The sequence below is a fragment of the Spinacia oleracea genome, chromosome 4 (genome assembly GCF_020520425.1).
Source record: "Spinacia oleracea cultivar Varoflay chromosome 4, BTI_SOV_V1, whole genome shotgun sequence".
In the NCBI taxonomy this organism is placed as follows: domain Eukaryota; kingdom Viridiplantae; phylum Streptophyta; class Magnoliopsida; order Caryophyllales; family Amaranthaceae; genus Spinacia; species Spinacia oleracea.
The window spans coordinates 32214777-32237838 of record NC_079490.1 but is presented as its reverse complement, the minus strand read 5'-3'; the positions used below and the strand labels follow the sequence as shown (position 1 = coordinate 32237838).

General features: G+C 34.0%; 1 protein-coding gene, 1 long non-coding RNA gene and 1 other non-coding gene across 3 annotated transcripts; all 3 read left to right on the top strand.

Moving 5' to 3' along the window:
• The first annotated feature begins 462 nt into the window (after positions 1-462).
• LOC110801086 (uncharacterized) lies at positions 463-2783 on the top strand. The gene is made up of 4 exons (XM_022006405.2): positions 463-852; positions 1131-1219; positions 1361-1468; positions 2277-2783. The coding sequence occupies exons 1-4, from the start codon at positions 654-656 to the stop codon at positions 2487-2489; spliced, it is 609 nt and encodes a 202-aa protein (XP_021862097.1). The 5' UTR covers positions 463-653; the 3' UTR covers positions 2490-2783.
• Positions 2784-12066: 9283 nt separating this feature from the next.
• LOC110801088 (uncharacterized) lies at positions 12067-15038 on the top strand. The gene is made up of 3 exons (XR_002536830.2): positions 12067-13400; positions 13552-13678; positions 14407-15038. It is a non-coding gene; the product is annotated as an uncharacterized lncRNA (long non-coding RNA).
• Positions 15039-22775: 7737 nt separating this feature from the next.
• Positions 22776-22849, top strand: TRNAI-UAU (transfer RNA isoleucine (anticodon UAU)). Its single transcript has one exon. It is a non-coding gene; the product is annotated as a tRNA-Ile (tRNA).
• The last annotated feature ends 213 nt before the right edge of the window (positions 22850-23062 follow it).

Here is a 23062-nt window from a genome sequence, read left to right as displayed (position 1 = left end):
GTGTTTTAATTTAATATTGCCCAGCTTTTACCCAAAAAAGAAAAAGAAAAAAAAGGAGTGCTTCTTAGTTCTTACCATTACTCCCTCTCAAAGCCTCTAACCTTCTCACCATGACCGAGTTGCCCCTTAAAAGATTCCAACCCAATAAGGCCCCGTTCGGTATCGTTTTTTGTTTTCAGTTTTTTGTTTTTTATAAAATTAAAAACCAAAATATGAAAACCACAAAAAGTTGTTTTCAGTTTTTTGTTGTCGGTTTTCAAAATCCACATGATTGTTATTAGTATGACTAATTTTTGGTTCATGATTCGATCTAAATTATATGACTTTCAAAATCAAAAAACCCAAAACTGAAACCTACAGTGATACCGAAGGAGCCCTTATCTTTTTAGAAGGAAAAAAATACAAGACGGAACTCTCACTCTTGGGCTCATATTTGTACTCCGTTTCTACTACGCCCAAGCCCATAAGTCATAACCGAGTGTTATTTCTTCGTTTTCGCCCGCCTGCTACCTTTCTCAAAGAATCTCAAAGCGTTGGGGGTTTTGCAAGAACTTCAAGTCTTCAATCATCCAAATTCTAGGGTTTATATCCTTTCCTCTCTCCTCTTCTACAATCGGGAGCTCGAGCTCAAGCAATTGATCAACAAATTGAGAATGGAGGAGCCAAAGAAACCGCAGGTATTACCAACGGTGGCAATTCCACACTTCCAAGAAGGCATATCATTGGTGTTCTCAAAATGGTGGGCCCTTCAAATGGCTGTTCAAAACGAGTGGGGAGGCCATGATTCTCATACTAAATCTCTCAATTTCTCCTCTGATATCTTTAATTTCTTCTACAAACCTAATCGCAAAGGTATAAATTCCTTCAATTTTTCGTTTTTTTTGTTAAATTAGTAGAATTTTTTTCTTCAATAATTGAATATTGCGTACTAAGCTTCCGATACTCGTATGCCTATTTTTATTAATTAGTATATGGTTCTTACCTAATTTGGACTTTGCTTGAATTTGTGGTTTAAAATTTGACTGTTGTCATATTGTTGTATTCTGGGTTATTGGGAGGGGTTGCATTTGACTGCTCATTGAATATTTTTTTTTTTTTTGAATTGTTTGTATTTTGGTTGTTTTATTCAGAACCCATATACATAGATGATTTAGAAGAAGAGCTGAACGTAGGCTTGGATTCTTTCAATACAACTGCGGATGACGGCAGCGTCGAGGAGGTTATTGCTTCATTTAGTTTCTCACCTTCTCCAAGTTACATGCTGAATTTCCATGTTGAATTGAATTGAATTGAAATTCTTAAGATCTTGTATCAGAAATAATTCTAATTTAGACTTTTGTATCTGCTTTGTTGTGTATAGGTGGCAGTGCAATTGATGGTTATGTATGAAGAGTGTTTGGAAGGAAACTATCAATCAATTCAGAAGTTGAAGCAAATGAAATCACAGCCTATTCCTCGTGTAGAACAGGTAATTAGCATTTTTCTATCACGTTTTTTCATTTTAATGAGGATTTAGATGACTATGCAACAATTAGGTTATTTGGAGAATTTGGAGCTATGTGCAACACATTGTTATTTGTGATTTTTTACACTCTATATCTGGATTGGGAGCTTGGCATTATATTCTTGGCGTGAAGAATTTATATGAGCAGTGAAGGTCTTAATATGTATTCGAAGTTTGTTGAAGTTCTGATATTTTTTTTAAAATCAAAACAAAACGTGGATCAATAAACTGTCCGGGAATAGTACTAGAGAAGAAGATTTTACCCAGTTATGATACTCCTAGGCCTATTCTTAAGATCTCTCCTCTGGAAAAGTTCTGGATAGCACTCATTGTGAGCTTTTAGTGTATTACGGAGTATGTTTAGAAGCTAGGTGACTATGCTTCTATAGTACGGAGTGTCATCTTGAAAGTAGTTGTTACCCCTGAAATGATCTTGCAAAGTTGTACATGCATTTTGAGAGGATATTTGGTTTACTGATTTAGAGGCATGATCGCAAAATGAATTGCTTGGACTTCTGCTTTTTTCTCCTTAATTGCTGTTCGCTATTGATGTTATACCCCTTCACTGCCTCATTACAGTGGGTAGTGTTCTTGGTGGAGTCAAGGAGTATATGCTATACGGTTTATCACTAGTACTTCACTAATTCCAGCTTCAACCTGTTTGCCCAATAATTGTACTCTGGTTTACGATGTCAATGATCCTTATTTAGGATTTTAGGAACTGTATATATGTTGTTTTGCTTCTGTTGAAGTGCAAATTACTATATTACAGGATGCAAGTGACAGTGACAGTGGTGAGGATGAAAATGACAATAGCATGGGGAATGACGAGGCATCAAATATGATGGTAGATACACCAGAGTCTTTTCTAAGTACAAACTCCACAGAAACACAGAAAAACAACGGCAGACACCAGCAGATGGAAGAAGCTGAAGATGGATGGACTGTAGTTCCTTCAAGAAAGAGCAAGGGTCGGAAAAATTAGTTTGGGACCTGATGATGCACTTCCTAAACCGTAAGCATTAGATATTACTTTACTTGTACCCATTTTTGTTTTCCTTAACACTTAATATATGTCAAAGGCTCGAGTCCTGAGTGTATTGTGACCAACATTACCTGGAAACTAGTTTGCTCTGATACTTCGGAGCAAACACATGTCCAATTTTCCAGCTTTTTCTTTCCATCTAAATTAAATTTATCGTGTGTTACCAAATGGATCTGCACTGTTTCCCGCTATACTTATTTCACCACTTATATCAGAGAACATTTTGCGTCTTCATTATTTGTAGTACCCATTGGTAAACATTGCGTTATGGTCTCCTCAAAAATTGATTTACTGCATTTCAATGTCTTCTCTCGGGTGATATGGTAAATATTGTTAATGACCATCTATATCTATATAAACTGTTCTGGCCTCTTAACGACCGAAAAGTTGAGACGGCCATTGTTTACAACACCAGGTTATGGCATGCCATCATGGCACACGAGTCAGCCCAACCATGGTTTAAAAACTCGCCCGAGTTAACTCGTATCATCCAAGTTAACAAGGTTTTGGAGGCTGGCACTACTACAAAAATGGGCAAAGAGACCCCTAAGAAAAGACTCATTGGTTTGAGATAACCGGTCTCTTTAATATAAAAGACCTAATGTTAGAAATAACGGGTCTCTAATGAGTGAAATAAGACAATAAAAATAGAGTTAGAAAAGCAAGAGACCCGTTATCTGATTTAACGGGTCTCTAATTTCTCAAAATCTCGCATTTTTTCCACCAAAAATAAAGAGAGAAAAATAAGAGATCCTTGTTTTAATATAACGGGTCTCAAATATACACCGGGCCCACTGAGCTAAAAAGGAGAAAAGGAACATACCCCTTTTTTTGGTTACCGGGTCTCTTGCTTTCCCTTCTTCAAACCTCCCAACAACTTTGTTTCATTGGAGAAAAATACAAATCAAGAGCTTTTCCATCTCTCTTCCTCTGCACTGCACTTCTCGATCTGAGAAACCAGAGTGAGAAATCTCCGCGATGTTAGAAGCACGGTTAGAAAGCGAGCATCCAAAGTTCAACGAGCTACAATACACTCGCAGGTCTGTACCAGAAGAACCTATGACATCTGCTTCGCTCTCCCCATTCCAGGTGTGTAACTTTTTAGCTTCAATCTCTGATTTTGTGATGTTTTTTTTATTTCGTTTGAACTTCATGTTCATTTTGCTGAAATTGTGTTGCATTTTTTTCTTGTTTGTTATGGATTTCACGGAATTTAGGTTTTTTTTTTACTGGTACGATTATTTGTTGTGAGATTAGGGTTTTGAGGGACCGGTCTTCGGGAGGATTTGAGCGGAACTAGGATCTCAGATTAGTTTAAATGTTTTAGGGTATAAAGGTAATGTAGGAACTAATCGGAATATTATTGAATTTGGTTAGTCTGTGTGTTTCTTCTGCGAAATTAATATTGTGTGAATGCAAGAACTATTGTTGTAATGTGATTAGTCAGCTTGATTTTGTTAGTTTCTTTGTTTGATTTGAAGTCTACTAATTCCGTATTGCTACTGGTTCTACACATGCTGGATTTGTACTCAGCTTAAGTCAAATGGAACTGTCTCGTTCTATTCTCTAATGGTCTAATGAGTCTGAGTGTTATATTGTTAAAGTAATTCTTTGTTCTTTGATAATTTATAAGAATACTTGTGTTTGATTGTCATGTGCGTATTATTTATTGGGCTTTTTGATAATTTATAGGCATACTTGTTTGTTTTGATTGCCACATGACTATTGTTTATTGAACTTCGTCATTTCACATTTAGGTAGCTCTTAAATTCTATCAGAGGTCTATCGCTTCAAATTGGAGAAGGAATCTAGTTGCGTTGCTGGAGCACATGGTAAGGCATGGTGCATCAAAATTTTCATATGAGAAAAGCTAAGGAGTTTGCATCTTAATATGCTTGGGTTATTAGATATTCAATCATATCTTTTGGGCTCCTCATACAGTCACATTAATGCTACATTATCTTGTTTTATACAGTACGATTTTCACTGGGAGGTATGATTTAGTAAAGTTCATCAAGGAAGTTCAAGCACAAGGGTTATACATTTGCCTTAGGATTGGCCCCTACGTCGAAAGTGAATAGAGTTATGGGTCTGTATATACTATTTACACATCTTTGCATTAGCAAACTGAGAATTTCTGTGTTTTTTTCGGGCTAGTAATGGATGCATTGTTGTGATGCTGCAGGGGATTTCTATTTTGGCTGTATGACATCCCTGGCATTTCTTACAGACAACGTAACTCATAAAAGAAATTGCAAGTACACTCGTCAAGGGTTATAACCTATATTTTATTTCAAGTCTAAGGTCCCTACATTTATTAACTAATTTCAAAAGAGGAAAGTCGTGTAAAGAAAGCTAGCTGAAACACATTTAGACTAAACACATTTAGACTAACAAATACAATAAATAAATAAATATCCATATTAATATTGAAAACAAATTTAGGATCCAGAAGTTAATTATGAAAAAGTAAATTCACCCACTAGCTTGGATTTTGATAAAATTAAGTGATTGAGATTGGATATTTTTAGAAACTCACAATTTATAAACATTAAAAACTAAATGGTTGATGGTTGAAACTTTTTTCTTTAGTTATGTATATGGGTTGAAACTAGACCTGTCAAAAATCGACCCGACCCGAAAACCGACCCGAAAATACTGGGTCCTGAACAAGATTTTGCGACCCGTAACCCGATTTTATCCGAACCCGAGCAACCCGAAAAGTAATGGGTCAAAATCCGACCGAACCCGTTTTGGACCCGACCGATTGAAAATCGTTGTATTTATAGTAATAAATGCGATTATGAGAAAATTTAAGCATAATAAACACGCTGTTTTTTACTATTATTGTGTGTAATATGATTTTAATTTGAATTATACGCCATTTTACTGTTGAATTTGACTAAATATAAACTTATGTAGGAAAATTTGTTAATTTGTGCCCATATTTTGTATATTTATCACCTAAATTAATGAAAATATAATGCGCGTTTTAAAATCTCTCAACCCGTTGGGTCGACCCGAAACCGAAAGTTCTGGGTCTTGAACAAGCATTTGTAAACCCGAACCCGAAAGTGACCGACCCGATCTAACCCGAACCCGAAAATAATTTTTTACAACCCGACCCGACCGACCCGTTTGACAGGTCTAGTTGAAACATATGATAATTTCTCAACTGATCAAGCTAATAGAATTTTCAATTTAATTTATACTTGAAGGCTAGAGAAAAAGATTGGGAATTGAATTAAATAGGAGAGAAATAAAAAGATTTGAGAATAAATGGGCGGGGGTGAATGAAGCTTATAGATGTCAAAGTATGAAGGGGAAGATGAAAATATTAACCTCTGTCCTTTTTTTTCATTACTCCGTATTCTTGTTAAATCTTAATGTTTGTGTTTTAATTAAAGTATTAGATTTAAAGGAAATTTTGGTATTTACTACCTTTAAAATACACCACTTTTGTATTTACTACCTTATGAAATTTTTATTTTAAATTACTACCTTAAACTTCCAGATTTTTTTTTATTTACTACCACTTTACAGTTTTCTCATTTTAAAATTAAGATATCTCCTTCGTTTCTTAATCGTTTAAAGTGATTCGAAGTTCATTATTTTCCTTTTTCTATAGGGATTTCATTGAGAACGTCATTTCAAAAAAAATCGTTTGATAATTCATAACTATTTTAAAATTTTAAAAATAATATTTAATTTGTTTAAACTTTTACGAAATGTTAAAAGGTAAGATCCCTATGGAATCCTTACATATAAATGAGAAAAGCTTTGAATCACTTAAAATGATTAAGAAACGAAAGAGATATCTCAATTTTAAAATAAGAAAACTGTAAAATAGTAGTGACTACAAATAAAATGGAACTTTAATGTAGTAATTTAAAATAAAATTTTCATAAGGTAGTAAATACAAAAGTGTTGTATTTTTAAGGTAGTAAATACCAAAAATCCATATTTAAATTATAAAAACAAAATAAAGTGTATGTCAAATACAAATTGAAATAAATTTAAATCTTTTTTTTTTCCTTCTGTGTGTTCATATGGTCTTCTAGCTCAGTGGGTTATCTTATAAGCCGAAGGTATTGAGTTAGAGCCTCACCACAACCATTTAATTATTATTATTTTTTTCTATTATAGAAAATTATGTAACAATTTTTTTGTTACTGATCCACTTATGTTAAGGTGTTGGCTTCAAGTATGCCGTGGGTGGGAGGCAAGATTCATGAGGTTCGTTCGAACCAGCCAATTGGACCCTCTTCGAAATGGCGAGTCAGTGAAATCATTGATAGGGAATCATCTTCTTGGAAAGCAAATTTGGTTCGACAAAGGTTTGTTTGGAAAGATGCTTGGTCCATTTTGGCTATGGAAGTCCCAAGAGAAGTAGGGGAGGATTACAGATATTGGAAATTCACAAAATCAGGTAGATTTTCGGTAAGCTCAGGGTATGACTATTTATTTAATAAATATGCGGTGGACGCTCGGACTTTAGATGATCATGACCTAGTTGTTCTCCGACTTGTCTGGAAGATGAACATTTTACCCAAATGGAAGTATTTTGTGTGGAAGATTTTTTATGATGGCCTTGCTGTGAAGGTCAATTTGGCGAGGAGGGGTTTGAATTGTGAGACTATGTGTAGCTACTGTGGCTTAGGAGAGGAAGATTTACAACATGAGGTTTTGCTCGGTGGCACATTTGAGTTGGAACACTAGTTCTCTTCGAATCAATCCTTTTGAAAATGAATCGTGGCCATTGAAAGAATGGGTACGTAGCTATATCCTGCTTTATCATAGCGAGGATGGGTGGAACGGGGGACGTGTTCAAAGCTTTATTGCTTTGCTTTGGAGCTTGTGGAAAATGAGGAACGCAAGGGTTTTTAGAGGGGAGGGAGGGCATCCAGGTGTTGTTTTGGCTATGATGGAAAATCAACTACAGGAAGTGGGTACCTTCACAGCGCGTAGAGATGAGGTTTCAATCGATGGGCCAAGAGAGCCCCCGGGTTACCACATTGGGAGAGAAAAAACGTTCCATAATGGGTTGGTGGTTCAGATTGATGGATCATGGGACAAGAAGTCAGGGAAGGCGGGATGAGGAATGACAGTCTCTACTAACTATTCGTTCGAGGGAGAGTCGGCAGGTCAACATGGTAGGGCGGTTTCTTCGGATCATGCAGAAGCGAAAGCTTGCCTTCTTGCCCTAACTTGGGCGTCAAACAGACAAATTAGTCAATTGCGGGTTAATACGGACTCAGCTGCTCTTATTTCGTATCTACGTATGGGGAAAGTAAGTGATATCTCGATTGTGGGTACTATAGGAGACATCAAGGCACTGGGATCCACATTCCGACAATGCACCATTCTAAAAGTTCCAAGACATGAGGTGGATAAAGCTCACAATGTAGCCAGAGGATGTAGGATTCTTGGACTTTCGGTCATTTAATTTGTTTACTTTTGTTCTTTGTAGCTATTGTCAAAAAAAGAAAAAAAAAATATTATGTATATAACTTCCTTTATTCTTATCTTTGTAATTAAGCACCGCGACAATGTCGACATCCCTCACTCTATTTACATTTTTATGCGACCCATTTACTTCATTTCCAAATATATAAACAACCAATACATCAAATTATTTCATTCGATTATATCAAAGGGAAAAGAATTCAATAATGTCATTCTTTTCAGAATATACAGAAAGTATATTATCTTGAAATCCGTCTTGCAATTCGTGCAATTCATGTATAGTAAGTGATATTTATAAGAAGGGTTAACAATAATTACTCCATAATAAATAAATAAAAATAACATAATATTTTATCCCTTCAATCTTACTCGACTAGTCCAATACCATGAGAGTAATGACTACTTTAAAGTTTATGTTATCTAAATAAAGACGGGGAATGTTAAGAAAAGAAACATAGAATTTTAAAATTATGATCAAAAGATCATTTCACATTGCATATGCATTGGCAACTTGGCAAGATATCATGCCTATTTCTCACAAGGCCGACCTTATTCACGTTTAGTTCAATCCATTAATTTAGTATCCTATTCCGGTTATATTCCCTTTCTCTTTGAATTACGACCCTTTTAATTTTGATACTTATTTAGCAATTGACTAAAAACACACCTCTTTAGTTTATTAATAAACTTGGGAGAAAAAACTAATCTAACACTGACTAATGAGTTAACCTATTTTTTTCTTATATAAGAGAAAAATAAACATTAGAGGAGGAAAATTAATGAGAAAAGTGTCGAGAATGAATGGCCTTTAACTTTCATGAATTCCTCCGCCTGGTTTGTTTTTCGGAAACATTGTTGAATATGACATCCAACAATACATCACAAATATTTTAGTATGAGCTAGGGGTGGTAACCAAGATCGAGATCAAATCCCGTCGCTTTTCCTTTGTGGATCTGTCGACATCATAATAAAAAAATTAGTTAGTTTTCCATGGGACCTTCAATAATTTTCTTAAAAGATTTAATAACCACAACACTGAGTTCTTCTACAAGAATGTTTTCAACTCCCATGAAAGAAGCTCTTTTGAGGCATTCTTTAAAGCTTCAAGCATCTGTACCTACCCTTTTTTTTTTGGTCTGAAGCGTTTATACTTGCCTACATTTTTTTTTTCTCTTGACCTAAGTCAAAAAAACATGAAGATTTGTACGAATTTTCATAATATTTTTAACCTATTTGAAACTCTTAAGTCGGTGTGATAATCATAAATACATTTTCATTCATATACTTATAATACATAAATTAGTAAATTATAAAATTGATTTGTTCTTATAACTCAAATTAATTTTTCTTATAAAATATAGTTGTGATGTTTGGTTTATTGAAATGAGAAATATTAAAGGTAATTCAAAAATATGATAAACAACCTTTAGATAACACTAAAATTAAAAGATCGTCATGAAGTAAGTGATTTAATGGTTAACATGCTTATACCAGTACAAGCATCATTTTTTGCATGAATATATAAGTTTATCAAAAAAGAGAGGAAGCAAAAGGGAATTACATAATGTTGTTGAAGATCCAAAAGAGACAAAAAATTGTTGGAAGTTTTTTTTTTTTGATAGGATTGTTTAGAAATTTTGGATATTACAAAACTTACAAGCTCTTATAATTAGAAAATTAAAAATTGTTTCAAGGTAGATAGTAGATAATGTTTTATCATGCTTTATAATTTCAACATGTAGACTCCCTATGTTACAATTTCCTATCTCGCTTGTAATTTTTATTTAAAGTGCACCACTAGTTAAATCTAGATTGTGCATTGTAACTTGCGTTTACATGTTATTTTACCACAACAACAATAAGCTTGTATTATATACATGTACGGATTATATAATACGGTTTTTTCATGAAATGCCCCTGAGGTTTGCAATAATGCACCAAATACCCCTGCGCGTTTCAAAATTCATAGAATACCCCTATTTTTTCCCTACTGTTCACCAAATACCCCTATTATGATTTTCCGTTAGTCCTCCGTTAAGTCATGTTTATAATTCATTAAATACACCTACATATAAAGTTTTTGCATAGTATACACCTATTTATAAAGTTTTTTGCACCAAATACACGAACTTCTTTTAAACAGCAGAATTTGAATCCAACGGCTAGATTTATTACAATATAGCCGTTATGTTCTTGCTGCTTATAAGTAACGCTAGTGTTCACTTGCCTTGCTGCATGTTTAGCCCTCCATTTCCTAAATAGCCATGAGTTCTAATAAAAGTCGAATCCTCTTCCACCCCAAATTTATCATACGTAAAAGTTCCTAATAAAAACTGCTTTTTTAGAGAGTCTTGATTCATTTCTTACATCATTTGACATATTGCACAACTCTCCCAAAACCAAGCATTGGCCAGCATTCTCCGTCATGGATTGACTGTTAACGCTAACGACATGATTAATAGAATGGTACAATTTCAATCCTTTGATACACTTCCAGACATCCATTACAAGTGGTCTAGTACTTGGATCAAAGGCCAAGCATTTGAGCAAAACTTCGTGTACTGATGAATAATCACTAGCCAGTGACAGCTCCAACATAACGTTTACAGTCTCAGGAGGGAACTTATTTCGTTTCTTTTATCAACATTCATCCAACTAACAACACTCATATCCATAAAAGTTGAACCAATTCTAATCCTACCAGTAGTAGTACCCAATCCATCCTCCGTCGAAACTGCACCATCCAGTCCTTCCAAGCAGCATAAAGCTCCTCGGACCATATTCGTGGCCAAATCCAAGACCTTGAAAAAATAAGCCCAGTATGTGGAATTTGAAATCCATATTGAAATGCTGGTATTTGAAATTCATTCATTGCTTACTTTTTTTTCTCTCTCCTCCACACAAACCAACCCTTTCCTTTCTCTTTCTTGGCTGCCATTGGAGCTCGATTCACTCTTTCATCTCAACCAAAATCAATTATCAATCCTCAAATTTCATTTTCTCTCTCCTCCGACCACTGGTCACTGACTCACCGCCCCAACTGCCTTCACGAACACCACCTTCGTAAGTCGTAACCATCGCCTCAACCCTCACAAGCGACGACCACCTCTGTACTCCGTATCTACTCCATAGATGCAAAGAATCTGATCGAATCCACCTCAGTTTAATTGAGCAAAATGATTATGGGTTTCTAATTTACTTGAAATTGAATAGAGGGGAATGGTAATCCATTTGACAGAAACAATTATGCTTGCTTAGATCAAGAGGATGGATTGCCAATTGACACGAGGAGAGAGAAAGACATAAGTTGCTAGAATGTCCGTACCCGAGTACGCGTGGAATTGCAGAGTCGCCGTCGTAGGATTGTAAGCAAAGTGGACATTCCGGTGGTTCTATTGCCGGTGACGAGGTTGAAGAACAGGGGAGAGGAGAGAGAAAGAGGATAAGTTGGGTTTTTTTTTTTTGAAATTTCTGTCACATTTTTTGCTTAAATCGCACCAAATAAGAATTAAGGGCAAATTGGTAAAACACAACTAACGGCAAGCTAACGTCCGTTAAATCCAGGTGCATTTAATGAACAGTACAGAATTATAGGGGTATTTTATGAATTTTGAAACGCGCAGGGGTATTTGGTGCATTATTGCAAACCTCAGGGGCATTTCATGAAAAAACCGTATATAATATGATATATCTTGGTAAATTGGAGTAGTAACATTCGCTCATGTTTCTTTGTAATCGTAACATTTTAATTAAACATTTCTTACGTAATGTTCTTTGATCTTTTTTGTGATTTTATGTAAGGAAAAATATATAAGTCATATGATTTTTTGTTAAATTCGTCTCAATATATATATATATATATATATATATATATATATATATATATATATATATATAGGGGGTTGAGATCCGGTGAGAAGTGCTCTTATGGTGAGAAGCGTGAGAAGTTATATCGACCGTTGGATCAAATAGATCTCACGGCTCAAAAAACACGCGCCTCATTAATGACAGCGGTAAATATAAATATATAATACTTTAAAATATGTACAACTACATAAACGACACCTAACTTTCCACGTGCCTCAGCTCTTTGCATCAAAACAAAAAGCTTTCCACGTGCCCTCTCTCCTCCATCTTCATCATCCCCATCTTCAGTACTAGGAAACGCAAATAGCCAAATACCATAGAAATCTTAAATAATATACATGAGATACATTTAAAATACAAAAGAGATACATTAGAAAGGCATAGGAGACACATGGCGGTGGCGGTGGACTGAAATAAAACTTGGCGGCGGTGGTGGTGCACTCGTGGTGGTTGGGGACAGATGAGAAGCATATGCATTCAATAGAATGAGAAGTACATCAACTAAGTAACATAGTTACATCGACGAAGTATTCGAGGTACATCAATTGAGTGTACGAGGTACAACGAGCTACCAATCCAGGTACATCAAGTAACCAAGTCTAGATATGGAAATTCACTTTAGGAAGAAGCGATTGATACTCTAAGATTAACCGATCCTTGTTGCCCATAAAAAAAATGGGATCGATTTGCATTTAATGGATGATAAATTGGATAAAGAAAGAAGATCGGTTATTGTCCAAAAGTCCTTGATTGGGTAAGCTAAGAGGGGAGATAAAGTTGGAGAGGAGGGGGAATTTAAGTTGGGTGTTCAATTTCTTTTCAAACCAGTAGGGCGCCATTAACAACCTCGATAGAGCTTTAAGTACATTTTCCTATGTTTTCTGGAATATATTGGAGAAGAGAGAGGAAAAGAAAAAGGGGACAAACTAATTCTTAATTTGTGAAAACTGAAAAGGAATCAAATACTTTCTTTTTACCAAAGTTGTCACGTGGCTAATTGTGAAAACAAAGCTGCCAATAATGACGCACGATTATTTTTCTCCGTTAGATTAAGTAGATCGAGTGGCTATAAATATTTCTCACGCTTCTCACATAATACTCACGCTTCTCACATAATATGCATTTCTCACGTGAGTCTTCCTATATATATATATATAGATATAGAGAGAGATTTACACTCAAATGAGAAGGGACCTTAAAATGAGAAGAATGAGAAACAATCTCGTGCATTTGTTGTGATCAGATCTAACGGACGTAAGCATCTCTCTAGCGCGTTTAGTAATGGCAAAGTCGTAAATATTGCAAAAATTTTTATTATCCCGACTTCCAGAAACTTTCCCTTTTCTCTCTCCTCGTGCTTCACTCTCCTCAGGAACGCCTTATTTACTCTCCTCCATTTTCGTTCTCCTTCGTGATTCTCTCTCCTCACCGCTACCGTTCCTCACCTGCTGCAACCGCTGCACCGCCACCATCTCCACACTTCCATCATCTATGCGTCGTCTCTTTTGCTTCAATTTGTGAGTGATTTTTTGTTGATTTCTGTAAATTGTAGAGTTAGGCAATTGTTGAGTGATTCCTAATGTTCTTATTATTTTTTAGCTTTGATTTTGATGTTAACATGCGAAAATTACTGCAACACTCAATTATTCACTTGTTATATGTGATTAGGGAGGAATTGAAGAAATTGTGAAAAGGTTTTCGCAAAATCCACCACTCCACCACCACCCCGCCGACCTCCACCACTTCGACTACTACCACTCCGCCGACCGCCACCATATATGCGCCTTCTTCTCTGGTGAGTTATTTTTAGTGTTTCATTAAAATTTTAGGGTTAGATAATGAGTTTCACTTATGTCTGATTGTAGTTCCTCTCGAAATTTGCTGCAAATGAGTAGATTGTTGATAGTTTTTTCCTGTGATTTGTGTGGATAATTACAGTGTTGTTTAATTAAATTGGTTAATTGATTAAATGGAAGCTCCTTAAATGTTTGCTCAGTTATCATCATTTTCTCTCCTCAATTGTTTGCTCATTTATGGATGAGAAAATACTTTTAGAGTCTACTCTGAAACTAGTTGATCTGAAGATATATTAAACTCTTTGTTAGATACTCCTTTTAAGACTATACATATGAAAATGGTTGACTGAAAGATATTTTTTACCCCAGTTGGTAGTGGTTATGAGTCCCCATTAATAGCTTATATACCAGATGCCACAATAAAATATTAACATGTGTTTTTCTGTTCCAAAACGACATCAATAATGGTTCCATACCTATAAGCTAAGGCTAGGGTTAAAATGTATCGTTCTGTTTTTTTTATAAAGTTGTGCAAATAATGTTTATTTTACCGTTTTCAACTGAGAATGGAGGGGGTAGTACATTTTAGTGTGTTTCATGTTACAATGTGCACTTTGATGATAGGTTGAATGCAAAATTAATGGATTTAAGTTGTAAATTTGTTTGTTATTTGAGGTTTGTTGTTCTGAGTAGTGTATAAGAGAATTTGTCATGTAATTACCGTCAGGATATTTTCTGTGACTGCAATATGCTTCTGGATGAGCTTTTTTCTCCAAGTGTGATGCGGCGACTCAAAGTGTCACTATTCGTGAATATGAGAAACCCTGTAAAGCTCTACTTCAAATGATAAGATTTGTGCTCAAAAGTGCAGCCATCTTGGACAAATTAGTTATTGTCTGCAACAAGAAGGATGAAATTTATTCAGCAGAGGAAAACGAGTTCATTTCACAGTTAGCAGGCTTTCCAAGAACCTCGCGGAAGGCAAAGGTTGTATTTAGTAACTCATAGCAAGGTGCGTAGGTGCATTGTGGGTGTTTATAATTACTCCGTAGATGATATCTTTTGTTTAGGAGAGGACTCCTGTTGCAAAATTCAGTGTTGTTGCTACTGGTAGTGGCCTAGTGTTAAAATCAAAGATTGCTAGGAAAATGGTTCAGTACGTTGTAGTGATTTTGGTTCTTCAATTTGTAGTCAGATGTGGCATCAGGTGCTGATCTTTGATATTATAGCAACTTGTTTGGTAAGTAGTAAACGTAATGAGTTTTATGTAATTTTTCAGAACTAGTTTCATTATTTCTCCCAGTTATGTATTTCCCTTTCTGCATAGATTTTCTGTAATCAAGGCAGCATTAGATTTTATTGTTGGAGCATGTTCACAATCTTAATTTATCCCATTAGCTTCTTGAACACAAAGCAACCAATCTCCTTTAGTATTATCCATAATTTCTATTTTTTTTCTCCTTATACTCTTCATTACAATACTTGATCTCGTACCGCCTCGTGCAACTTTCCTGCAAGGGTATATATCCCCTGCACCTATTAGATTCAGAGTGGTCAGCCGCTGTATCGCAATTGTAGTCCTTCCATGGTTGTAGAAGCTTACACGTCGTTTGTATTGTTGATGATTTTGTTAAGCCAAACATAGCCGTAGTTAGAAATTTATGTCCTGTAAGGACAAAGCCTTGAAATAATTGTAAGGAATTAGAAAGAATCCGTACTCTGTTTGACTTTTATTTGCAATCGTTTGAATTTAGTTTCAATAATAATAAATTTATTTTGCTTATTTACACGAATGAGTAAATTTATGTTTGAAATTTTCACAAATGAGTAAATTTATGTTTGAAATTCTTATGAATGAGTAAATTTATTTTGCTCATTAGAACAAATGAGTAAATATTCTTTAGCTCATTTACACAAATGAGTAAATTTATTTTGCTCATTTTCACAGATGAGTAAATTCATATTATAAATTAGTAAATTTATTTTGCTCATTTACACAAATGAGTAAATGTATTTTGCTCATTTTCACAAATGAGTAAATTTAAAATCGAAACTATAATATTTGCTCATTTAGACACAATGAGCAAAAGTTCGGAGTTTAATATTTGCTCATTTAGAACAATGAGCAAATTTTTAAAATCCGAACTTTAATATTTGCTCATTTAAAAACAATGAGAAGATGTATAAAATTTGCTCATTTAGACATGATGAGCAAAAGTTTAAAGTCCGGATTTTAATATTTTCTCATTTAGACACAATGAGCAAATGTTTAAAATCCAAACTTTAATATTTGCTCATTTAGACACAGTGAGAAAAATTTTAAAATCGAAACTATAATATTTTGTTCATTTAGACACAATGAGCAAAAGTTTAAACTCGAACTTTAATATTTTCTCATTTAAAAACAATGAGCAAATGTTTAAAATTTGAACTTTTAAATTTTCTCATTTAGACACAATGAGCAAAATTTTAAAATCCGAATATTAATATTTGCTCATTTAAAAACAATGAGAAAATGTTTAAAATCCGAACTTTAATATTTGTTCATTTAAAAACAATGAGAAAATGTTTAAAATTCGAACTTTAATATTTGCTCATTTAGACACGATGAGCAAAAATTTATAGCCCGGATTTTAATATTTGCCCATTTAGACACAATGAGCAAATGTCTAAAATCCGAACTTTAATATTTGCTCATTTAGACACAATGAGCAAAATTTTAAAATCGAAACTATAATATTTGCTCATTTAGACACAATGAACAAAAATTTAAAATCGAAACTATAATATTTGCTCATTTAGACACAATGAGCAAAAATTCGGATTTTAATATTTGCTCATTTAGAAACAATTAACAAATGTTAAAAATCCGAACTTTAATATTTGCTCATTTAAAAACAATGAGAAAATGTTTAAAATTCGAACTTTAATATTTGCTCATATAGACACGATGAGCAAAAGTTTAAAGTCCGAATTTTCATATTTGCTCATTTAGACAATGAGCAAATGTTTAAAATCCGAACCTTAATATTTTCTCATTTAGACATAATGAGCAAAAAATTAAATAGAAACTATAATATTCTCTCATTTAGACGCAATGAGCAAAAGTTTAAAGTTCAGATTTTAATATTTGCTCATTTAGACACAATGAGCAAAAACTTTAAAATCCAAACATTAGTATTTGTTTATTTAGACACAATGAGCAAAAATTTAAAATCAAAACTATAATATTTGCTCAATTAGACACAATGAGAAAAAAAATTAAAATAAGAACTTTAATACTCCGTATTTGGATTCTCTGTTAGTCGTCGACGAAGTATAAAATATTGTTATCTATGCAAATCTCACCATTTGTCCAGCAATAACGAGTGAGCACAATTAAACTCAAAAGCAACTAAAATTAAGCATAAAATATAAACTATTAATACTAATTCACGATGAGAAGCCCATTCTTAAAATTTAGGTACAAAAGATAAAATGTAATTTGAAAGTAATGGAACAAGAAATTTCCAACTTTGAAATTGTCAAATTAACGATAGTTGTAGCTGGGCTGCTGGGGTAAGCATTTGGTGACTTAACTCATCCCATAAGGCTAGTATTTTACCCATCCCACTAATCTTCACACAACACAGAGGAGAGAGAAAGAAGAACTCTCAATCCAACAATGGCCGAGCCAATTTCTACACTCGGTTGAGCTGAAGGAAACTTAATCCGACAATAATCCAGTTGAGATGAGCTAGATAATTTCATACACACCAATCTGTTAACAAGATTCTAATTCAATCAAGATCCACATTTTTTCTTCGAAGAGTTTAATTAATCAAACCATGATATATCAAATTTAACCAAAAAGAATGAGCCAATAATCATCCCAAAAAGAAATTGGTCTAATTTACAGCCTTGACTGATTATCATATGTAAATCAAGAGGGAAAAAAAAACAATAATCACTCAATTGCAAAATCTGCAACACAGAGGTTGAATTCGTAGATATAGTAGACCCGTTAATGAAGGGTGGGTGAAGGTAGGAGAGAGAAAGGGGATAAGAAGGTGATTGAGTTTAGGAAGAAACCCAAAAGGAAAGCAGGTGTGCGGGATGGAAATAATTTGTTTTCTCCTATTTAATCTTGTCTGTACATATATTTGCAATCTAACGGCCCTTAATTTTTCTCATTCTTCTCATTATAAGGTTCTTCTCATTGGAGGAGGACCTATAATATATATATATATATATATATATATATATATATATATATATATATATATATATATAGAGAAAGGCTCCCGTAAGAACACTTCTTACGGTGAGAACACTTTCTTACGGTAAGAACACTTTCTATAATGGCATTTTCGTAATTTTTATAAACAAATAAACCAATTTAATTGTTTTTTCACTTTTAATTTTCATTATTTCTGGGCAACTTTCTCTCTCTTCAATCCCCTCCCTCTCTCTCTCGTATTCGAACATCACCAACAACTTCCTCCCCGATCGCCGCCGCCACCGCTAGCCGCCGCCGCCGCCGCTGCTCACCTCTCGTCGTTTCTTCTTCTCTCCTCTCGCCGTCACGTCTTCTCATTCAATCTCCGTCGGTGGCAGCAAGTCGCTGTTGTTTGAAATCGAAATCTGGTGTTCGAAATCGTTCGTAGCCACCACCAACATCCGGCTCACCGCCGCTCTCCGCCGCTCTTTGATCTCCGCTCGCCGCCGCTCTCTGATCTGCACTCACCGTCGCCCTCTGATCTCCACTCACCGCCACTCGCTGCAATTCTAATCGCAGTCGCCAAACCGGAAAATCGAAATCGATTTATCAATCGATTTAACTGCTGGTAATTCGATTTGGATTTCGATTTCTATAAGATTTCTTCGATTAAGATTTCGATTTCGATTTCTGCCTGATTTCTTCTATTCTAAAATCAGCCGATTGATATTTTCTGAGATTCTAAAATCAATCGCTTATAAAATCAATCCATTTCTTCGATTCTAAAAACAATCGATCTCTCAATTCAAAAATTAAAATCGATTTCAATTTTGGTGGCCGCGAATCAGATCTCCGTTTGAACGTATATCGGATTTAGAACACTGTCTGATGAAGTTAGAACATGTTTGAATAAAATTTGAACACGGTTGACTAAAGTTAGTATATGCATGAATAAATTTAGAATATATTTGATTAAATTTAGAAATGCTTGAATAAAGTTCGAATATGCTTGAATAAAGTTAAAATATGCTTGAATAAAGTTAGAACATGCTTGTATAAAGTTAGAACATGCTTGAATAAATTTGTAATATGTTTAATAATTTTAGAACATGTTTGAATTAATTTATAACATGCTTGACTGGATTTAGAAATGCTTGAATAAATTTTGAACACTTTTGAATAAAGTTAGAAATGCTTGAATAAATTTTGAAACACGGTTGAATAAAGTTAGAACATGGTTGAATAAATTTATAACATGTTTAATAATTTTAGAACATGCTTGAATTAATTTAGAACATGAGCCTTGAAATTTCAGAACAAGTACATATGTATATGTGTTGACTAGGTTCCATGTTCTAAATTTAGAACATTGTTGGACAAATTTAAAACATGGTTGAATAAATTTATGACATGAGCTTGAAAATTGAGAACATGGTTGAATAATTTTAGAAAATGCTTGAATTAATTTAGAACATGAGCTTGAAAATTTAGAACATGGTTGAATAAAATTAGAACATGGTTGAATAAATTTAGAACATGGTTGAATAAATTTTGAATATGGTTGAAAAAATTTAGAACATCATTGAATAAATTTAGAACATGCTTGAATAAATTTAGAACACGGGCTTAAAAAATTAGAACATTTATATATGTATATGTGTTGACTTGTTCTAAATTTAGAACATGCTTGAATAAATTTAGAACATGGTTGAATAAATTTAGAATATGGTTGAACAAATTTAGAACATCGTTGAATAAATTTAGAACATCGTTGAATAAATTTAGAACATGGTTGAACAATTTTAGAACATTGTCGAACAAATTTAGTACATCGTCGAATAAATTTAGAACATGAGCTTAAAATTTTAAAACATGAGCTTAAAAATTTAGAACATGGTTGAATAAAATTAAAACATACTTGAATAAATTTAGAACATGGTTGAACAAATTTAGAACGTCGTTGAATAAATTTAGAACATGGTTCGATAAATTTAGAACATGGTTGAACAAATTTAGAACATCGTTGAATAAATTTAGAACATGGTTGAATAAATTTAGAACATTAGCTTGAAAATTTTGAACATTAGCTTGAAAATTTTGAACATGGTTGAACAAATTTTGAACATGGTTGAACAAATTTAGAACATGGAGAGTGTAAAAGTGTTCTTACCGTAAGAAGTGTTCTTACATAAGGAGGTGTTCTTACCGGATCCCTATATATATATATATATATATATATATATATATATATATATATATATATATATATATATATATATATATATATATATATATATATATATATATATATATATATATATATATATATAATTTCTATTATTTATATATATTTATAATGTTTTCTAAACAACAATTAAACATGTTGACTATTGTAGGGGGTGTTTTTGGTCGCATCGCAAGTATGCTCTTTCCCTACAAGGGAGCGGTTTTTTTTTAGAAAACCATTGTATTTTTGTACCTCGAAGGAGTAGCCACCAAACATTATTTAAAGTCTCGTTTGGAAAGACCGCGAGTGACTCTATTTTGGATAAGGCTTTGAATCCTCGAAACGGATGGGTGAGATCCGGGCACGGGAACGAGATGCTTATTCCGCGAGCTTTAAAAATTATTCGAGTACGTGACATAGCATTTTCGAAAATATACCCTAGATTAGACTATGTGGGTTTGAATTTTAGAGCAAATAGAATCTCTAATTGTATGGTGGTCACTTTGCTTTAAAGGTAATTTAAAGGAACCTAAGACCGGTTTGTCCAAGAAATTATCTTTGTTAAGCGTGATGTAACCTTGCATTTTGTTGTATTTAGCATGTGCGGTGATGAAAGAAATAAAGCAAATAAAGCAACATCACAATTGTAAATGAGTGCAGAATTAGTAAATACAAGACCCCCTAGAAACGGACTAAGGAGTAGGTCCACATTGCCTAGAAGGACTAGGCAAGTAAAGATGCGGAATTGAAATGCGGAATTGAAAGTGCGATATTGAAATTGCGGAATTGAAAGTGCGATATTGAAATTGCGGTATTGAAAGGTGCATAATTGAAATGGCAATATTGAAAGGTGCATAATTGAAATTGCGATATTGAAATTTGTACTTGGGCACATGAGATTAGAACGCCAAGCGGCTCCTTAAAAATAAGTGCGCCCGATACGAATTCAAAGCCAAAAATCTCAACTTGGGAGAAGTTGCTCATCCCAAAGTCTCCTAGATTTTGCATATAGAACTTGAACGTTTGAAACTTGAAATATTGAACTTGAAATAATTGAACTTGAACTTGAAATATTGAAACTTGTACTTGAAATATTGAAACTCAAGAGACTTGAATCTCAAAGATCGGGCCTTTTAATGTTGAAAAGGTTAGATCTTTGATATGCTCTAACTTTGAAAGGATCCTAGTTTAGGGAAGTAGTCATGAGCAACCCTAAACATTGTGGGATCTTGAAATTTGAAAACTTGAACTTGTATATTGAAAAATGGAGTCTTGAATCTCAAAAGACTAAACCTTTAGAAGCTAAAAAGGTGTCATCTTTGATTACTCCATACTTGAAAGTGATTCTAGTTCAAAGAAGTGATTGCAAACAGCTTTGAACATCCTTGAATCTTGAAAGTTTGCATTTTTGTATTTTGAAAAGTTTGGATTTTGAAAAGATGTATGATTGTTGCAAGTGACATTTTTAGTAGTAAAAATGCCAACTTGCTAATCATTGTTGAAATATAAAAATCAAAGAAACATGATTGAATATTGTGGGATTCGGAATTACCTATTTAGGTTTAGGCAAGAATTCCTTCTAGAGCTCCCAATTGCTTAGAACTTGAAGTTTGTATGTGTTTTTGAAGGATTTTTGGACTTGAATTTGAGGCGTAATTTTTGTATTACGACGTTGTATATTGAAGACGCCTCCCCAAATGCTGAAATTAGGGGGTATTTATAGGAAAAATGGTTGGAAAACGCCAGCCAATGCCAGCGCAGCACGCCAAACCAGCGCCCAGCGCTGGTGACGTGGCATGAGTGCTGCCAAAATCAAGGACGCGGGCTCCATCCTTGATTTGTCTTGTATTGATGTACCTTCGTACGAATAGTACGATGCTTGGCACGTAGTGTTTTCTTGGAGGCTAAGACTTGATTTTGCGTAAAAAAACAAGCCGTTTCGGGTTTTGAATTCCGGTTGTACGGGACGGGGCCCGGCTTGCTCGGTTTTGTGGGTCGGCGCCCGAATTTGACTTGCCTTATATGATTTTGAGTGGAAAAGGCTTAGTAAAACAAATGGAAAGGTCTACTAGATGGGATTTTACTTGGATTTTGAAATTGGTTTTTGAAAATTGTATTTTGTACCGAGTTCCGGGAGGGGAACGGTCTCGGGGATTGGATTTTGGACTTTGCATTTTGGAGATGTTCTTAGCAATTGGGATTTCCGCACGGAGTTGCTCCAACCGCCTAGTAAGAATAATGGTATCGTCATCATCCTAGAGGGGAGACACAAATTAGGTGTCTACAACTGTCACAATTGTGCATTGGCAAACGTGAAAGTCCAAATGTTACAGCTTATGAAAATTGTTTTAGAATTGTACTCCATCCATTACATAACGTTCATTAATAATTTTAATTTCTTATTAGTAAAGTTATAAAAAATTAATATTTAAAAAATTAACATTAAAAGGAATCCAATGATATCTCAAAAGTTTATATTTTTTCTATTATTTATACTACTAATTACGAAAAACTTTAACCAACTGAATTGTAATCATGAGAAATATTATGGAACGGAGGAAGTAGTATCTATTCATTGAAAAAGAAATAAATTATTGAATACTACATTAACAATAAAAGTTAAAATAATAAAAATATTTAAATATTACTTTTTTTTATTCTTGTCATCTGTGGTCCTGTAGCTCAGTAGGTTAGAGCGTTGGTCTTATGAGCCGAAGGTCGCGAGTTCGAGCCTCGCCAGGACCATTTAATTAAATCTTTATTCTAAATTTTGCAAATTGTATCAAATAATTTTGTTACCGATCCAATTACATTAGGTGAATGACTTCTTTGATTCTAATCTTTGTAGTAGATTGTAGCGAGAACCTATCACTGTAACAATTATATTTTTTTGATAAGATACTCTGCATATTTACTTTATTGTCAAATATATATTCATCAACAATTAAATAATTATTT